A 19,630-nucleotide genomic window follows, 5' to 3' on the forward strand; every position below is an offset into this window, starting at 1 on the left:
GTCAGAGTGATCATCTTCAGTCTGCTACCAAGAAACTCCTTCAGTCTAGGCATTCAATACAACAGTCAGGAACAAAGCATTACAGCTGCCATAACCCCACGACGTTAATCTCTAGGATTTTTTATGTCTGCATCATTTCTGGTTTTCAGCACAAAAACGAGTTCACTGGCTACAAGCCTGTTGGAAATCCTTGATGAAGAGTTCATTTGATATTGCACTCTCTTCTTAAGGCTTTTAATCTATTACTGATGTCATAATGCTAGTATTCTAGAAAGAGAGGGAGATTCAGACAGCAATATCTTCAGCATTTCATTTTGCAAGCTGTTCTTATTACACATACAAAAATACAAAACCTACCTTGCTTTTTCCAAAAATACGTGGGAAGTTTTATGTTCTCTTTACTTAAAAGGAAAAAATGTCAAAGGAATGTCCGCATCATATTTGGTAATTATTTTAGAAATAAACACAAATGTATTACCTGTGACTTTAAAGAGTTAGTCAGATAAAACCCCAATACTCACCCCTCAACAGTCTGATAAATACACAAGTAACCTGTTTACGTGAAATGTTATTACATATTAATTAGTGAGAAATGTAATTAAAAATATTAGGCAAATTTACACAGAATGAGACTGTCCTAAACACCACAAATGAAAAGCAAACTCCAAAAAATTTGGAGTGCAAGAGATGCGTTTTATTGTATGCCCGTTATGATGAGTAACACATTTAGAAATAATAATCCCACAGAACAGTGACAATCTTATTTTACAGCGTGTACATCATTTTTTACAGCCACATAAAACACGTATTTTTCTAAGAGATTTTCCCAAGTTTAACTTTCTGAAGTTTAGAAATATAAAAAAAATTTATTCTCAAGGAACTGATTCTCATCTGGTGCAAAACCAAAATATGGACATTATCTGAAACACAAAGCCACAATATAGCATGAAGTTACAATTTATCATGTGAACAACTGTGTGCAAACATGAAGCAACTAAAAAAGTAAAAAATACACATTATATGCGTAACATTTATGAACAGGTTTTTCATTAAATAGCCCTAGACCAGCTTGTTATATTAAGCGCCATCTGATTTGCAGCATGCTAACACAAAGCATTGTTTAAAGGGATGCATATTTTTAATGTATACACTGTAAACTGAAGATCCACCTCCAAACTCTAGTGGCAGCATATTTTTCTGGTTAAATACTGCATATATACTTTCTTACAGATTGGAAATGCATGTTTATAGTATGGTACACATTTTTTTAAAGAATTTATTAAAAGGTGCAATTTTATGTCTATACCGAAATTTTTGTATCAGGAGGTAGGACAATAGTCATACCTGTTAAGAACACTGCCCTAAAGAACTTCTAAGTACTCTGAATTTTAATTGAAAAACCCTACATTTTTCAACTTTGTTTTTCATATTCTCTTTAGAGAAGATTTTAAAGTAGCGAGAAAAAACATTAGTGTTGACTCACAACACTATGAGCTGCATCCATTAAAAAAAAAAGTCAAATTCAAAGTTAATTTTGAAGTGCCATACTGAACAACATTCAACTGCAGTTTCAGATAAAAAAGGGAAATTATATACATACACATCTTTAACCCTAGCACCAGAACACCACCTTTGAGATCATAACATAATGCTATTTTAAACATCATATCCTGCAATAAAACAGGTTAGCAGCTTTGAAAACCATTTAAAAAATTACTCATTGGACATAAACTCATAAAGGGAAGAAAAAAGTTTCCCAATGACATGTTTAGAAAAAAAAAAAAAAGAGACAACCCCCCCAAATTTGACCAGTTCTGGAATTTAATTTCCAGGCACGATTTTAAAATGTTATGATCAAGTGAAGGACTAACACTCTCCTTTCAAAACTGCACAAGAAGTTAGACTCCTTTGCCTTTGCAAACAATTTGTAAATAACCCCACCACATATCTGAACTGTTTTTATATTGGAGACAAGTGCTGTTATTGACAAAATGGGTAACACAATCATCTTCGGTTTGTCTTCTATAGCTTAACAAAGTGTAGTACTAGTAATCTGAAGACATTCATCCATCTTTCTGCAAATTTAAGACATTCATCCATCCTTCTGCATTCTATAGTGCTCTTTAGGTTCGGATAAGCAACAATCATAGGGCTATGAGATCCCCTGTCAAGCCTAATACTTTTAAGACTTTCAATACAAAGAATGTAAAGTTATGATTTAATATCAAGCTTTGAAACCAGGAGAAACAGTTCATGAGATTTTTTTTTTTTCCCCAATTAGCATATCACAGTTTCTAAATTGCTTCCTTCTGGAGATCATATATTACATTATGGCCTCTTTGTGGTGCCTCATTATATGCTGATTTTTTTCGGATGGTCTACGGAATCCCTTTTTGCAATACTCGCACCTATGTGGGTAGTCTTTTGTGTGTATGGATATCACGTGCCGTTTAAAGCCCGATGCATCCGTAGTGCTATATTCACAATACTGGCATTGATAAACTTTTCTTCCACTGTGGGTCTTCATGTGCTTCTTAAGTTCATTTTGCTGCCTAAATCCTCTTTTACATCTTTTGCATTTAAAAGGCAGGTCCTTGGTGTGAACTGAGAGGATATGCCCACTCAGTACAAAAGGATCTGATGTTTTAAAGTCACAGTGTCTACACTGATGTACCTTTTTACCTTTATGGGTTTCGCTATGCTTTTTGAGCTCGGATGGACGATGGAAGCCTTTTTCACATACCTCGCATTTGTGGGGAAAATCCTTTGTGTGAACCGAAATAATGTGTCGCTTTAGGTCACTGGAATTGGTGCTCTTATGGTCACAGTGTGGACACTGGTGAGTCTTATGCCCTTGAAATAATTCTGTGTGCTGCTGCAGTTCTTTTTCATCTGCAAACGCCTGGGGACAGTGCTCACATTTAAAGGGCAGATCAGTCCCGTGTTTGGTTTTGATGTGAGTTTTCAGGTTGGACTGATCAGCACACCTGAAGACACAGTGCTGACACTGGTATGGCTTTTCCCCAGTGTGGGTCCTCATGTGCTTTTTCAGCTCTGATGGGTGACGGAATCCTTTCCCACACTCCACACAGACGTGAGGGAAGTTCTTACTGTGAACTGCCAGTAGATGTCTGTTGAGGAGTCCCTGCTCTGCAGTTTCATAGTCACAATATTTGCACTTGTGTAGCTTGGGCTCCTTGTCCCTCAGTATTAGTTTATTAGAACTCAATGGGCTTGCTTCTCTGTATCTTCTCGTATATTCTGTAAACTCATGGGTTTTGTCAACTTTGTTGATAAGTTTATGGCTTTCCAGGTGATTGTGGAAACTTACTTTTTTGTTAGTTGTAAAGTCACAGTCTGTACACTGGTATTTCTTCTTGATCATATGATCTGGATGATTCTTCATATGCCTTTTCAAGAATCCTCTGGACTTAAATTTTTTCCCACAAATATGACAAGGGTAAACTGTTAAGGGCTGTCCATCAGGACCTATTATAACAGCTGTTTTTAAACAAACAAAAACAAGTTATGAAGGAAGCAAATTTACTGATGAAGAAGATTTAAATCAGCCAACTGCTGTTCAGATTCATGCACTTACACTTGCAGCAGACAGAGAATGGTTCAGTAGTTTAAAAACAACCAATCCACAGCACCTACAGTTTATATAGCTTTGGTTTAAGAACTGCTCAAACAGATCAGTAATGTCATATGTGCAGTGAATACACCCACGATTGCTTTTTAATTGCTTGCAAAATTCAAATGAATTTGTCCTGTACTGACTTTGAATAACAAAAATTATTACATTTTCTATGCACAGAATTGGAGGGGGGAAGGACACAGGAAATATGCAAATCATCGTTTATATTTTTTAATTCTGCATGAGCTTTAAAAAAAATAACGGAATAGTACAGGAGTAAGTGCCACTCCATGACAATACACATAACCATACAGTGTTTACCTGTTTGCCATTGCCTGGCCTCTCCTCTCCTCCTTTTCTTGGTTTTTTGTTTTAGCACTCTATTAGTGCTAACGCTATCACAAATCTGCAGGTATTGTGTTGCATTACCGTTTTTGTTTTCTAATCGTGTATCCAAGTTATTTCCTAGAAACAAAAATTAGACACCATAAAAAACCTTAAACAATGTTTTTTCTTTGGGAATGATGACTGGAATTGCACAGCAGCATATATACTTCTTAAAAAAAATACTGCTTGCTCTACATGAATGTATGTAAAAAAGAAGAGTGCCAATACAAAGCACTATCTATCTGTCTGTCCATCTATCTTTGCTGGCAAAAGTCAAGAATATAATTGTTTAAACACTGATTCACTTTCAAATATATTCCTTGATTTCTCATACTTCTCAAGGCATTAATTTCTTCTGAGTTATGCTGTTTTTTTCCTTTTATTTAACTTCATTTTACTTAACAACTGCATTATCTGCCTACAAAACTATATTTAAAAACCTGGCAGATCCTCCCAGCTTCCCACCCACTCTGAAGGCTTACAACACATCTAGAATGGTTTTCATTTCAAAATAGTAGAGAAAGACTGTGGAGTCCTTCAATATATACTTTATGGATGATTTTTTGCATTCAACGATGAGGAGAACTGACACATAAACATATACTCTCAAAGACAGCAAGTTAGTTTTAATGCTGTACCAAGCAGAGGTACGTGTTCTTACCTGCCGCTTGACCATCTTCGTATCTTCTGGGTAGCCTTCTTTCATCTCCTGCAGAAAATCGTATTTTAGTCATTATAAATTGGAATTCTTTCTAAAGGCAATGGCTTTGAAAGCCTGATAATGAGAGAAAACTAACTTTGCTAGTAAGTAACAGCTTAGCTCACAATCAGTTCAGTATTTTGTAACGATGAGCCACAGGAAATAAAAACCACATCTTTGTGAACAGTTAATATCCACTAAAGCTGTGTTTGCACCTTACCATGCTGACTGCCTTTCCTGCTTTTCATAATTAATACATTTGGTGCTGCAAACTTTTAACCTCATACATAACCTCAGATACCTATCCAGAAATGAGGTTATCTGAAATCCACAATTTAGTCTTGAGATCGAAGTACTTCATCTTTCTGGAGCAGAACTATCCAGATAAGGACCCTTGTACCTTATCAACCACTCAGCGCTCATCTGTACGAGGCACTACAGAGCTCTGGGAGATGTAGAGGGAATACCTTCAGAGTAAACTCTTCATTTTGGATTGAAAGTGTCTACTGCTGTGTGCCATGGCTCTGTAGTTCTAAACCACTTTATCAGTCCAACTACTGTGCTCACAAACATTGCACCAATGAATTTTACCTAACTTGCTTACTTAATTATGACATAAACCATGGATGGACTTGATACCCTCTTAATATACATTTAACATGCCAAAATCCAAGAAAAGAATATGAAAGAAAAGAATATTCAGAATTCACAATATATCCTGATAAGACACTTCTACTATCTGAAGCACAGCCGCAGAGAACAAATTACCTGTTTTTCTTTTTGCTTCTAACCTGAAGGACTAACAGGCTTAAAACAGGTATATAAACTGAAATACGCAATATGTTTAAGTATTTATTCCTACTATTCCCTTTTTAAAGTTTTTTCCCTTCCTTCTAGCCAATGTAAAATATTTTTTGTAAGATGTTCAACATCCAACTTAAACAAACATCAAAAAAACCCACATTCTGTACATCTGAGCTGGAATCAAGAATAGTAATTAAATTCTCCTAACAGCTTTCCTTTCTACTTCATAAAACTCAACATACAACAATCCATTCATTATATGCAAGACAATCAACTACTAAAGTAACCTCTAACTGTCTGACAGGCCAGCACTGGAAAAAACCCACCAATGTAAAAATTGAATTGTTTTCTTCATATTAAACTGCAAACAAACTAAGGACCTTATGTGTAAAAGGTCACGAATGATGTCAAAATAATTTTTCACATCATTTAATCAACTCCACTAACTGACATTGCTAAAAGGTCAGAAGGAGCTGTTTCCAAACCCCTAGGACAAGGTGACAGATTATTACATTTGCAAAGAGATTCTGGAAGGTAGATTAGGAAGAAAATAATGGAAGAGATTTTCAGAAAATAAGCATACAGATTCCTACCGTAAGCAGCAGCCCAAGCAACGGGGACAAAAGTTTTATTCACGCCAGAATCTTCAAGCTGCGTGTCTGGAAGGGATGTAGCTTCTTCTTCACCTACAATAACTTCCATGTAAACTTCATCTGCTATTTCAGCACAGCCTGGATTAAAGGAGAAGAATATATCTTTAATTTTATTCTGCTCATCCTAAATTTTCCTTCATTTAATTGGCTCGCTCTGATTGGTACCCATTATAAATTATTTTTCTTCCTTTGGCATTTAGAACCACCCCTTCCCTTAGGGGATCATTGTTTATTCAGACATTCCTTAAAGAGAGAAAACACATGTCAATAAATATAAATCCAAAATAAACACCAACATAAATTCAAATATACAAACTTGAAACTGACGACATTTAGTTGCCACTTTGCTAGCAAGCTGATTAAAAGAGGCAATTCACAGTAGGAAAACAGAAAAACTAGAAATTTGACTAACCTCATTCACTTTATCCATGGACATGTTAAATTTAATATAAATAATGAAATTATTACATACAGTGTGCACAAAGTGCATTTATCCACATCAGTTTAAAGTAATTATAACCTGCTCTTTATTTTTAGGGAAGATAAGCTTATTTTTAGGGAAGATAAGCTTAGTTTTCTACTACTTCAGGCTGATGAATCCTTCAGAAAAACTTTAAAAAGTCCTTGAGAAAGACGCTTATATTGTTGTACAAAACAGCATGAGAAACAAAAATGTTTCTTATAGTGCTTACTAATATCTTCATCTTCCTGAGAAGAGTCCTTCACAGCCATGTAAACCATTTTTTCTCGCTGCATTCTACCAACACCTCCTTGTTCAATTACTCCAGCTACAGAATGTCCATTGTGAAAGTCACTCTCTGTGACAATTTCTGTCCCACCTTTAACAAAAAGAAGTTAAACACATTAAGTAAACGTAAAAAAAGTCACTGTTATGACTGATTTAAGTATTTTTTTCTTATTTCCATGTCTGTCATTAAATCACACAAGTTTGAAACTCTGGAGCGGACAAGGAACAAGTTTTCCAGTGTCTCCTGATAAACTCAAGACTAAACGACCACTACCCATGTACACAAAGATCAAGAGACTACTGCTAAAGGGTAAACTTGAATCTTGGATGTCCTTTGTGAAGGCTGTCTTCTCCATTTCTGTATTGCTTAATGCCGAGCAGCAAACACACGTTATGAATACAATCAGCTCTGGCTAAGGGGAAGCACTCAGCAGCAATGAACGGGGTAATTTCCCAGGACTACCTCCTGGCTGTATCAGAAGCACTGACAGCAGCTCATGAGAACGTCCCCGCTGTAAAGTAATTGTCAGCCATCAGAGACTCCAATTCTTCCTGCTGCTGCACTAGCAGTCTGTCCCTCAGGACTGACAACCCATCCCCAGAGGAAGAAACCATATTTCAAGAACAGGGCCTGGCAATTCATGTGGGAGCTGGCAGATGAAACAGATGTCACGAGAGATAAGGGATGTTAAGTTGCTGCTTCTCTAGATCCTTTCCCCATGGTCTCAGGAAGTAGGTCCACTTGCAAAGCATGCAGAAGTGCTGTATATATCCTTTGCAAAAGATAACTGCAGAGCACTTCCAAGTTTCTCAGTTAGTTTTGGAAATGACTGCATGCCTAAAGCCCCACCAATCTTCCCCTCTCCCTGCATCAAGGCCACCAAAGATTGTTCAATGAGAGGAATCTACACTAGAGGCTTTGCTGTGCTGATACACAGTCTTGCAAGGTCAGATAAAAGGAGCAGCTGAAAAACAGCTGCAGACCACTTCTTCTACATTTGGGCTTTGGTTGCCTGAAAGCAAGCACTAATCAAAAAAGAACTTGAGACTAACACACACCCAGTATTTACCGCATATAGGCAGCCTCCACTAATGTCACATTCTGCACAACAGTGGATTACATAAAATTAAGAACAAGCAAAAAGACCCTGAAATACTTCATACTACTGGAAGAATACAGAGAATTTAAAAAGGTACCTATTTCAACATCATCTTCAGCTTCAGCTTTAAATATGTACACTTTGATAACTTCTGAACCAAAACCATCATCTTTAGCAACATCATCATTTGTCACCTCAGTACTGATTTTCAAGGGAGTGCTTCCTATATGGTCCAATTTTTCTCCAACATCATCCACTGTAAAGATAAGAAAATAATAATGAGGTTCAAACTCATTTTTTAAAAGTCAAAGTAATCAGTAGCATGATTTTCTCCACTATTATCCCCATGCATAGTAAAGGTTTGTATTCATAAATGGCCTTTACAAAACATTTCATCTCGAGATACTTAAAAGAAATTCCAGAAGTCCAGTGCTCATTTTATTGCAACTCAGGAAACACTCAAGAATTACAGGATGAAGAACACAAGAGGGAGCTTTTCATCAGAGAATGTGGTTATGTCTGAAACTATTACACATAGAAAGCAGAAATATATCAATAAATAACATTAAACATCTATCCAAAAATCGTAAAAATTAACCCAGCATTGTCTGTTACAGTCTACGAGTCCCAAAAAGTTTCACTACTCTGATACTGGTGACTAAAATTTAGTAGCTGAAACTCTTATGCAAGAGTGATGACTTGGGAGTACATTCCCAGTGAAAGAAGTGCATGAAACATCTGACTGCATCTTCACCCTAAAAGAAATTATTATTTTATCCACTTTAGCACTTGAAAAAATATAAATTAACGAAGATTATTGTATAATATATGCCTGATTAAAAGACACAGTGAAAATAAATCCAAATACTACTACACGAAATTGACTTCTCATTCTTTATGTATGCAACTTAGTCACCCTGATTATTTGCTCTGTATATTCAAAATGCTCATTTTATCTACATGCAAACCATTAAAAGTGTAGAAGCAACACTATTTTGGTAAAAAGGGTATTCACACAGATATCCAAATATATAACACAAATTGCCAATACCAAGGCCACCGGACTGCACATCTTTCTGAATTTTGTACTGCCACCACACTTCTCTCAGCAGACAAAATCAGCTCCTGTGTGGACAGCCAACACAAACCTGGGCAATGTTTAACACCCACTGAAGTCCCCTGACTAAAGAACAGTTCCACAAACGTAAACAAAATCTGAATGTAATAAAAACAGGAGCAGACGCCTCTCCTGCAGCAGGGTGGGAATCCACCCCAGCAACCCCACACCGAGCTCTGCCCACTCACGGACAGGATTCCACAGACACACCCGTCCAACTAACACCACTTTTCATCCCTACACTGAGAACCTTATTCCCATTTCACAAAGCTTGGACTGCATCAGAAGAGTATACAGTTATTGAGGACAGAACTAGATACAATATAAGTACATACAGGTATTTCATTTCATTTTATAACCTCTGAAAATTATATATCTTGAAGAAAATTAAACAGAAAACATTTTAAAATGCCATGTTTTAGGTATTTCTTTTTATAAATAGGTGATTAATTGCATTGCCCAAAAAAAAAATCAAACTTGGATCAGCAGAAAAAAAAACTTCCTCAGGAAAAGAATTTTTTGGTTTTCAATTAATAAAAAAATTGATGCCAGCAACATCAACACCTTAATCGGTTAGGATCTGACATGTGCTGCATGGCGTTCATGTCACCTTGCAGGACAATGACAACAGTAGGAGCAGAAACACCACGAGCCACAACAGAGAACTGGGCACATTCCTTTGACACTGAAGTTTACCAGCATCTGGTTATTAGCACATCTTTAGATGCAGAATGGGAGAGTTACGGCATCTGCTCACCGGAACGTTTTATGCTGCCAGAATGGAGTTCTGAGAAGAGAGGATTTTGCATCCTCTACTAATAGGAAAAGGGAACATCCTGAAAGATACTTATCTTGGAAAAAGTATTTCCATATGTCTACTGTTTGAATTTATTAAGGACCATTTTATTTTCTGCATGGCTTTTAAAGTTTCTTATCCGTGCTCTTCAAAATGATACACATTCGCTTAATTTGAGTACAATTAACATCTCCACTGCACATGTGAGTCTTTGAAGGACTGGAGGTAACGAATAATACAAGGCAGGAGTGACTAAATATATAGCCGCATGACTAGATACGCTGACAAAACGCAGAAAGAATATTTAAAAGGCTGGGTGGAAGAAATCACTAACTGCAAGCTGTTAATGTAATTTTAGAATTGGTAGGTGGTAGTAAAGTTATTTTCAAATCTGCAACTCAAGCAACATCAACTTTTTCTAAGCAATTAAATTCTATAAACATAAAGCATTATCAGTTTAGCGTGGAAAATAAGTATCCCCACACTGGCAGGTTATTTACCAACAGCAGCTTCTTACTGAACAGTGCAGTAATCACACATATGTGATAAGAAGTTTTCTTTACAGCAAAAATTCCAACTATTTAACTAATAGTGGGTGACAATGACTGTACACCACTATGTATCTGGCGAAACAACATGAGAAAAACCACACAATTTAGACAGTTGCCTTACCAGGACATCGATTGCAACAGAACCCAGATTACATAAAGAAAGGAAGAATTTTTCAATTTCACAATTTTTATAAGAACAAATACTGTCAGCCAAAAATATAAAGCAAAATACACACATATAGCATGTATGCTGACATGCTGTGTTTTACCACTTCCAGCAAAGCCCCTAAATCTCCAACATCCTTTAAAAGATAGGGAGTCCTATCTTAGAGGGGCAAACTTACAGCATTATTTTTAAAATTAGTGGTTACTCCCACACCGTCAACCATCCTGCATATTTTCAAAGACCTTCAGTCTCTACAATTTAAGCTAAAAGGGAACATATCATGAAGCCTGTGTATCCAGGGCCTCTGGCATGACTCCTCTAAAAAAGCAAAAGTGTAATGCAACAAAATTTGAAAAATATAAACAGGACTGAGAAAATTATACTGTTACAGACTGTCATCTGTAAGATGTTGCCTGTTGTTTCAAATACCTGAACAACAAAAGACACCAAAATCAGCAATTGCTATTGCTTGAATTGCTGTCTTATACTAAGTAAATTTCACGGTTTCAATCTGTTTTTAAAACACATTTAGGTAAGAGGAAAACAATCAACACAGCAGGACAAGTCATCTTTGTCAAGTTTCAAAATATTAGGACTTCTTTTAAAAAACACATCATGAAAATATTCTATTGTCTAAGTAATATGACTTCAGTCACAGACCGCTAACCCATCAATGCCAAATTATCTGATGCCTTTTCCCAGTGACAGCTTTCAGGAACAGAAATGCTTACTTTATGCCAATTTAATACAAAGTGCCTTCCAGATCTGACCCATCCACCAGAAGCACTACATATTATTATCTCGTCACTCAAAATTAACTGAAAAAACGCAACAGAGAACCTTTATAAATATATGCTGAATCCTCCTGAATAAACAAGGTTTAAAGGAAAACTCAGCACACTTCCAATTTGAAACTTACCTGACTTTGCTGTTTTCAGGTGTGTGATGTCCAGATTCACCGTGGATTGCCAGCTCCCAATTCATGTGATGCCTCAGCATGCACTATGCTGGTGATATCACACCCACCATAGGAGCCCACAGGGATAACACGAGGGCAAGATAAGTCCCATGGTTTTACAATTTTCCATATTTTTCTAATGTCCGATATACTTATTTTATATCCCATAGGTTACAAGATAGGAGTATTAATAGTAAAATGTTTAGCAACTTATGTAACACTGTACTGTAAGACACTAAAAAGGAGGTGGTGGTGGAACAGTACCTTACCCCTAAAGGCCAGCTCCAGAGTTGTTCTTTGGTGGGTATGAGGTCACCAACATAGTGCATGTGGGGTCAACACACGGATCGGGAGCTGGCAATCCGCTGTGGGTCTGAATATCGCAAACCTGAAAAACAAAAAAGGGTAGGCTTTAAGCTACACGTGTGCTAACTCCTCCCTGGCAAAATGGGATGTACTGCTTCCCATGTCTTCCCATCTCGGTATGAGATGGACTGGGTTCATGATCACAACATAAGCATTCATTTTGTATTCATTTCCTTTTTAACAAGTCAATTTTAAATGTGTATGCTATAGATTTAAAACACGGGACCATGCATATCCTGTAGCATATGTTGTGAATGTATCAAAACCAGATTTTCAAGTCTTATGCTTACAAGGCTGATTTTTAAAAGCTGAATTAATCTCCACTGAGAGAGCTGAGTGGTGATAATCTTCTAGTGAAAATTTCCAATTACAGAATCATATGCAACTAGTTTACAGAACTATCAGGAAAAACTTCTTATTTTGCAAATAGTATTTACACAAAAATATAATTACCAATAGTTTATAGAATATCTACATGGGAATTTTGTCTTAAAATGGTAAAAAACCCCACCTTTCAGTATTATTTATACTGTAACTCCCAACAAAAGAGTAAGTTAAAATGCCACTCCGCTCAGCTTACACCCTAAACTGTAGTATCTTAGTAGGATCCCAAAACGTGTTCCACAGAACAGCTAGTGGTATTGCCTGAGGGCGTACCTGTAGTTTTATGTGAAGTCCCTTTACAGATGCTAAATTTCATTAAAAGGCAGCTAGAAAGTATTTTGAGATTCTTTAAAACTATCATTTTGATGTGATTTACATTACAAAGAAGTCCAACAGTGTTATATAAACACTCAAAAGAAACAGCATAAAAATAATTTTCTACAACATTTACTGAACATTTAATTCGGCAATTTAAAAAATATATGTAAATAGAAAGGTTTTTAAAGTACTTGATAAACTGAGACATTTATCTATTCTACACAACAGATCATCTTAATAAACAAAACAAATTCAAGGCTAATTTTAAAACATTTAAAAAACCACCCCAAAACAAAAAATGAACAACTGTGCAAGACTGATACGTTTTTGCTGAGAAAAAAAAAAATCAATAGCAGATATTTGGTTGGGTCAGGCTGGCACAGCCAGCACAATACAGCCTCAAAACTTAGCAGAGGCAAGAGACTGCCTTAATTTATCTAAAATTATTACTTTAAACAAAATTCTAGATTAATGATGTAGCTTCCACCTGGCATATCATAGTTATACACATATATAAATCTAATGTGCTTAAAACTGGGTCTCAAACTGGCTTTGAAACATTGCAAAAGGCACCAGGAGGCCTGGAACATCTGACAAGACTGGGTATGTACCAGACACAGCTGGGGTCACTAGGTAACTTACTGAAATGTTAAGACACTCTGGTTTAAGCGCAGGGATCACCACTATCAATCACACTTAACTATCTTAGAAGGAATTCCAAAGATGGCTTTACTTACAATTACAAAGGTGCAGTTGGAAATACCGCAGTTACAGAATACAACTCATCGTAAGTACTCTGTCAGAAAGGAGGAATTTTTTCAATGAAACAGCTCACTGTAAAAATGGTGTTCCTTTATTTACAAACACACAGGATATTTTCTGTTGTAGGTCTAATTTGCTTTTAGACTGAGTTTTTTGGGGTTCTTTTTCCAAAAAACCCTTTTTGACTTCTGTTACTGACATACAGCATTACAGTAATGATAATCATTGCTGTCCATCCTATACAGAACAAAAAATAAATACCAAAAATATATTTTGCATAAAGGACATCTATGCCATACTGAAATCATTATAATCAGTAACCAGTCATGTCCTCTGCTTTGAAATTTTTAATAAATGCAGCTTGCTGTGAACAGACTGACACTTCGACACACTTGGCGTTGCCATTTTTTTAAACATATTGCTTCTGACTAAAGAAAATCTGTTTTGACCTACTCACATTTTAATAACTGATTTGGAGAAGTCAAAAATCTAAAATGAACTATCATGCATTTTATCGAATTTACATAACAGTAAAAACTCGTATATTGAGTATAATTTAACCCCTGAAGAAACACAATATACACCTACGGTCCTTTCAGCAGCTCTAACTCAGCAAGTAGCGTAGCACCATACAGCTTCCTAGGGTCGAATGCTGTGTGGAAACTGAAACGGGCAGCCACTTTCCAGGGTCAGAGAGCCAATCAATTAGTGCACACAACCCCTTCGTGTCAAGTTCAGTCCAGAACAGCACAACATACAATGACATGCCCACTGTAATTTTTAATACAGCTAAACAAGCAATATTTTGTGGACACACTTTATGAGTCAGGTATCTTAAAAACCTTTTCTTTGTTGGATTCCTTGATTGAACCCAACACGTTATTTTTGCATGAATCTTCATAACATGGTAATATACCTGTGTATCTTAGAAAAAAGTGCTATACTCCAAATATGTGGAATGTTTAACTTTCCAGTGTGTTTTCTTAATATTCAGGAATATCTGTATGTTTCAGAAACACACACACTCATTCACTCAACAGCATGAATGTCATTCTCTTTTTTGATGTACCAGCGATAATGGATTTTTCATCAAAAAACCCCAAATCCAGACACCAAGAATGAACTGGGCCACAGACTATTATTTGAGAGTTCCAGTAAAGAATGCAGCGAGAGTCTGGTTACAGTAACTTCTCCCCACCAGACCACTTCTACTCCAGATAAGCTCCTGTTTATATCTACCTTTGTTTAACTTACAAGATATCATTAAGTAGTCTTCAGATGTACTCTTGCCATCATCATCGTCTTCTGTTTTTATAGTCACTGTGGAGCTAGGAACAGTACCAGCTGCTTGAATGACTGCTTCAGAGTCTGAGTTCGTTACAAGAACTTCTTCCGAAACCATGGTAGGCGAGTTGGCTCCTGACACAGAGTCTTGCACCACGTGCTCCAAATGTCCATCAGGACCTGCAACAAGGTCAGCCACAAAAACCTGATCGGGAACTCTAACCGTTTCTGTTATTAGATCAGAAGTCAAAACATGATCGCTGGTATCTAAAGCTTCTTCAATAGCAACGTCAGCTTCCAAAACAGAATCAGGGACAATGACACCTTCCGTCACAACATCCGTTTCAGTGATGATGTCAGGTCCTTGGACAACTTCAGCTGCCAAGCCATGATCAAGAGTTATTCCATCATCGGTAACAACATCAGAAACTAGGACAGCTTCGGGAACTGATACAACGATATGGTCTCCATCAATATGAGCAGTGCCAGCCATTCCAGCCACTGGGAAACAATTATGAATGAGAAGAGAAATGTTACAATTATTGCATTAGCAATTAGCTTATGTAAAGAATGGAATAATTCTATAGATAAGCTAAGCACAGATGTAGAAATCTGTTACTTTTCAAAAATCCACATTCTGCATTTCACCGGATAGAGACTATCCAAAGCAGTCTGCTTTCAATTTAGAAAGACGTTTTCTTACATCAGAACAGTACCAGGACTGATGTTCTTGAGAGAAGACTTCTAAGCACATGTGAACACGCAGATTTAGCTAAAACTGTAAATTGTTGTCTACATATATACCAAAGTATACACAGACATATTATACAACCTGAAATTTTGAATTTTCTCAAAGAAGTAATGCAAATAGCATTTACAAATATATAGCAAAAAGATGAAAAATAGTCTTGTTTTTATTAATGTTTAATAGTGAAAAACTTTACCAAAATCCTGCATGATCATGGTGTGAGGCATTTTGGATTCTTGTGTTTGCAGTCCAAGACTTCCGCCACCTGGATCCATATTCAGCTAAGTTCATTCACAAATAACTGCAATAGAAGAAAAATCAGAATTTATATTGAACAGCGTTATTGTGTTGATTAGCTTTACCAGATTAGTGCATCAGACTGACAAACACAGAAAAGAATTTAACCAAAACTTCAATAAAAAAGCATGCAGTACTTCATATAACTTGCTTTGCTTTATTCTTTTGTTTTTATATATTTCTGACCTCAAATCATGAAAATGTTTCCACCCATAAGTAGACCTACAGAAGTCAAAGGAATTACACATGCAAGTGAAACCAAACATGTCAGTAGTTCTTGGTCAGGATTTAAAAAGTTTTTTAATGTAAATCTTTGGTTCCTGCCTGGCCTAGAATAGTTCTGTTCAAAATCTGTGGAATTTAACTGGAAAGTGCTTTCTAGTTACCTTCAGCACACAGAGGCACTGACTTCAACATTACTTTATTTCTAGGAGCATAAGCACAGGAAATACCTAAACCTTCAATTTCCCTACTGCAAAGTGAAAAGAATATTAAAATATTTTTGCAGCTTTATGAAACTATTGCTGTAGCGTAACAGCTCAGTGACTGACAGCAAAGATCTCACCCGCAATACCAGCAGCAAAACCAGTATCACACACGTTAACGAGCCACTGAATGTAGTTACAGGTAACAGATTATCTAGAAGCAGACACTTTGTCAAGACACAAGTTAACTTTGCCTTGAACTGTAGCTGTGTGCAGAAGCAAGAAATACAAGCTGGCCATCAACAGCACAGAGGTGCTGTTACTAAACCACAGAACAGCCCGACACTGCATGCCTCATCCTAACAGCAGGTATTAGCAGCCACGCACGAAGAGATCACCTTTGCTCTGGCCCTGGCGGTATCTTCTCTGTAACTATGGATGTGTGGAGCTGCATCGACGAAGGTACAGAATCGCACTGAGAGTAACACCTTTTCATATTCTTTCACTATTTTGCATCTATAAGATTTGTTTGTAAATTAATTGAACATTATGCTTAGTTACAGGTAAGCGTTGAAAAAGCTGCCATAGTGCACTACATTTACAAGAACAAAGTCAGCTTCAGCACTTGTCTCTTCCAGCGGCTGTGTATGAACCCCTCTGTACAATTTTAAAAAACTCTGCCAAAAGGCCTGGTAGAAGATTTAATCAGCACTCAGTTAGATTTGCATGCACAGTGCAGAGCTACCCATGATAACAGGCAACAGCTGAGCAGGGAAAGGCCAGTTTATTTCAACATCTCCATTGCCCTGATACTGCAGGAACGACTGCTCAACACACGGCTGTGCTGACACCTCTAGTCACTGCTCCAGCGTTAGGGCTGTGCTATCGATGTTGGTTGACATTTTATTTCAAAACTGTCAGGTTATTCTAGAAATCTTATCTTCCAGCATTGGCCTTTCTGTGCGGCCTTGTTTCTGCTCCCAAGAAAAAGCCGGTGCTAGGCGGCTATCTGCAATATCCCTCTAATAGAAAACAGATCCCTTAGAGCTTCTGACAGAACAGACCTGCCAGCTCTGCCTTAGCTCCCTATTGCTCTCCTTCACTGCTACACCTTTAGCTTGATTCTCTTTCTTTTCTTGTTTTTGGCATCGCTTTGTTGCTTTGGCTTTTCTAATTCCCCCTAATCCTTAGGGGCTTCTGCTTCCCAATTTCTCTTTTGCCAGACTTGCCTATTTTCCTCAGTCTTTTAAAATTACACCAGTTCCTCGAGCCCTGCCAGTTCTACTTCTGAGACTCTCGTACTCATTAAAATGGAATTCCAATTACATCCAGGAATCTTCACACACGGAGAGTAAATGTTGAGCTGCTCATTAAACTCAGTTTTACCAAGATCTCAGTTTCTGGTATCGCATCACTCTTGAGGATGCAGAAGCTCTTCTGTAAGGTACAGCTACACACACGTGCCTTCCGAGAAAGAATGTAACATTTTTTTTGACAGAACATTTCCAGACAACACAAGAGAGAAGGATAGATTAGCATTCCTCCATGTTATTTGCACTGCTAGAAAGCGTTACAAGTGTGGGGATTCTGAATTCTCTTGCAGTTTTCTGCAGCCCAAAAGACTGTTTTACGCCAAGTTCTCAGCGTGGACGAAATGACCCCGTAGAAGCAGCTACAGGAGCATACGGAGGGCAGGGCTTCCACAGGGGAACAACCTTAGCTTAAAAACATCTCTGTTGCACAAGAATAAAATCTTATACCTTCTGGCCCCCTAATGTCCAGGAACATTAAGTGACACTATCGCATAGAAAACAAAGAGTTCTAGGAGTTGTGGGGAGTGAACGCGGAGTAAGAGCTCAAATCAGAACTACCTGGGAGCGGGTGGTGCAGAGATCCATGGGGAAGTACAAATGCTTTTAAGAGCAAGTCTCAAAAATGGGGCACTTGTTCTGTTGTAGTATCAACTTTGATTTTGCTCCTCTGGATCTCATTAAAAGTTGACCCCCATCCTACCGCAAGGTCTAAGTCTGCTCATCTAAATCCAAAATACAATAGAAACTGTAAGTAGTTTGTGGTGCAACGTATTGACTGGCAACCCTACTGCAACGAAACACACCAGGAGAGTTGAGAGCTAGCATAGGTCAGCAAGGAGAACGAGAACATAAACCAAGCTGGAGCAATACATGGCTTCAGTGCCTGAAATCTCCGATGCCTCTGAGCCAGAATCAAGGGACCCAGAAAGAGCCAGGACCTAACACAACTCACACTATCACGCTAACTCAGAAGTAAACCAAACTTTGCACTAAACACAACGTTAATACAAAAGCAGCAAAGAACTTCTATCACCTAGTGCCACTAGCATCATCTCAACAACTTCTCACCATATTATCTGCTCAAAGCTTCTTCTCTCAAATTGTCTGTAAAATCTACAATACTAAATCTTGGGGATGACAACAACATAACAGTCTTTTTGCAGAGCTAGAAGAATTCCCCAATGTAATTTCTTGACAGTGCCGTAACAGAGTAAGTTCCACAGATCAGCAAGTACTATAAAAACAGTAAGTCAAACATTATCAATGAGGAAAGTAGTCAAGGATTTAACCAATTCCAACCACACAATCCAATTTCAATGTAGTCTTAAGTTTTAGCTCTAAAATTAAAATTCTGTCACCACTGTAATAATTATGGAGCAACCTCAGAACCTTAATGCAATGCTCTACTGCTCTTAAATTATTGTCACAGCCATTTGAAAGTATGAAGGTAACTAAAGAATATTCCCTATTACAAAGTAAGACACAGCTCTAGACCACAAATGACTAATTTAATATAGCAGTTTCTGAATTAATGTAATACTCCACAATTGCCTGACTACAGCCCTTTACACTCCGAGAATCCTCTTTTTAATGTAAATCGATTAAAAAAAAAAATCTTAAATTACATCATCCTGCGCTTACAGGAAGAATATACTAGGCTTTTCTTCCTTCTTAATAACAGATTTAATTTATATAATTAGACAGCCAAATATATCCATATTGTGCTACATAGAAAATTCAAATACAAAGCAAGACTACAATTTTCATTTAAATTAAAATTTCTGCAAGGAAACTAGCTAACAGGACTAGAAAAATTACCAAAGTTATGGGCTGGCACCTTCTGTCCACGTAGTACTAGGAGTATCTTAAACTTGCACTAAAACCAGAGACGGGTGACGACAAACGAGCAATAAACATGCTGCAGCTGTACCTCAGTCGATGCAGCTGTATCCAACCATTACTTCAGCACACTCTGCTAAACCCTCCAGGCAGACAAAGGACAGAGTTGCACCAACTATGCAACCACAGATGGTTCTTTTTTTTTTAATATCTACTTTTGGGTCTTAGAAGAATGCAATGACAGCAGGAAAGCCCCTTACTGCTAATGCTGGAACAA

General features: G+C 37.2%; 1 protein-coding gene across 1 annotated transcript; it reads right to left on the reverse strand.

Moving 5' to 3' along the window:
* Window positions 1-2,271: 2,271 nt before the first annotated feature.
* On the reverse strand, window positions 2,272-15,754 carry ZNF711 (zinc finger protein 711). Its single transcript, XM_010075020.1, has 7 exons — window positions 15,676-15,754; window positions 14,702-15,232; window positions 8,127-8,285; window positions 6,874-7,020; window positions 4,686-4,733; window positions 3,959-4,102; window positions 2,272-3,501 (listed from the first exon to the last, which is right to left on the reverse strand). The coding sequence occupies exons 1-7, from the start codon at window positions 15,752-15,754 to the stop codon at window positions 2,324-2,326; spliced, it is 2,286 nt and encodes a 761-aa protein (XP_010073322.1). The 3' UTR covers window positions 2,272-2,323.
* Between the last annotated feature and the right edge of the window lie 3,876 nt (window positions 15,755-19,630).

The sequence above is a fragment of the Pterocles gutturalis genome, unplaced genomic scaffold, assembly GCF_000699245.1.
Source record: "Pterocles gutturalis isolate BGI_N339 unplaced genomic scaffold, ASM69924v1 scaffold34596, whole genome shotgun sequence".
NCBI lineage: Eukaryota > Metazoa > Chordata > Aves > Pterocliformes > Pteroclidae > Pterocles > Pterocles gutturalis.

Coding starts and splice junctions, on each gene's coding strand:
- ZNF711 (XM_010075020.1), bottom strand. CDS start 15,754: ATGGATCCAGGTGGCGGAAGTCTTGGACTGCAAACACAAGAATCCAAA. Junction 8,286..14,701: donor AGACTACTTAATGATATCTT/GTAAGTTAAACA, acceptor TTATCTTTACAG/TGGATGATGTTGGAGAAAAA. Junction 3,502..3,958: donor GGCCAGGCAATGGCAAACAG/GTAAACACTGTA, acceptor GTTTAAAAACAG/CTGTTATAATAGGTCCTGAT.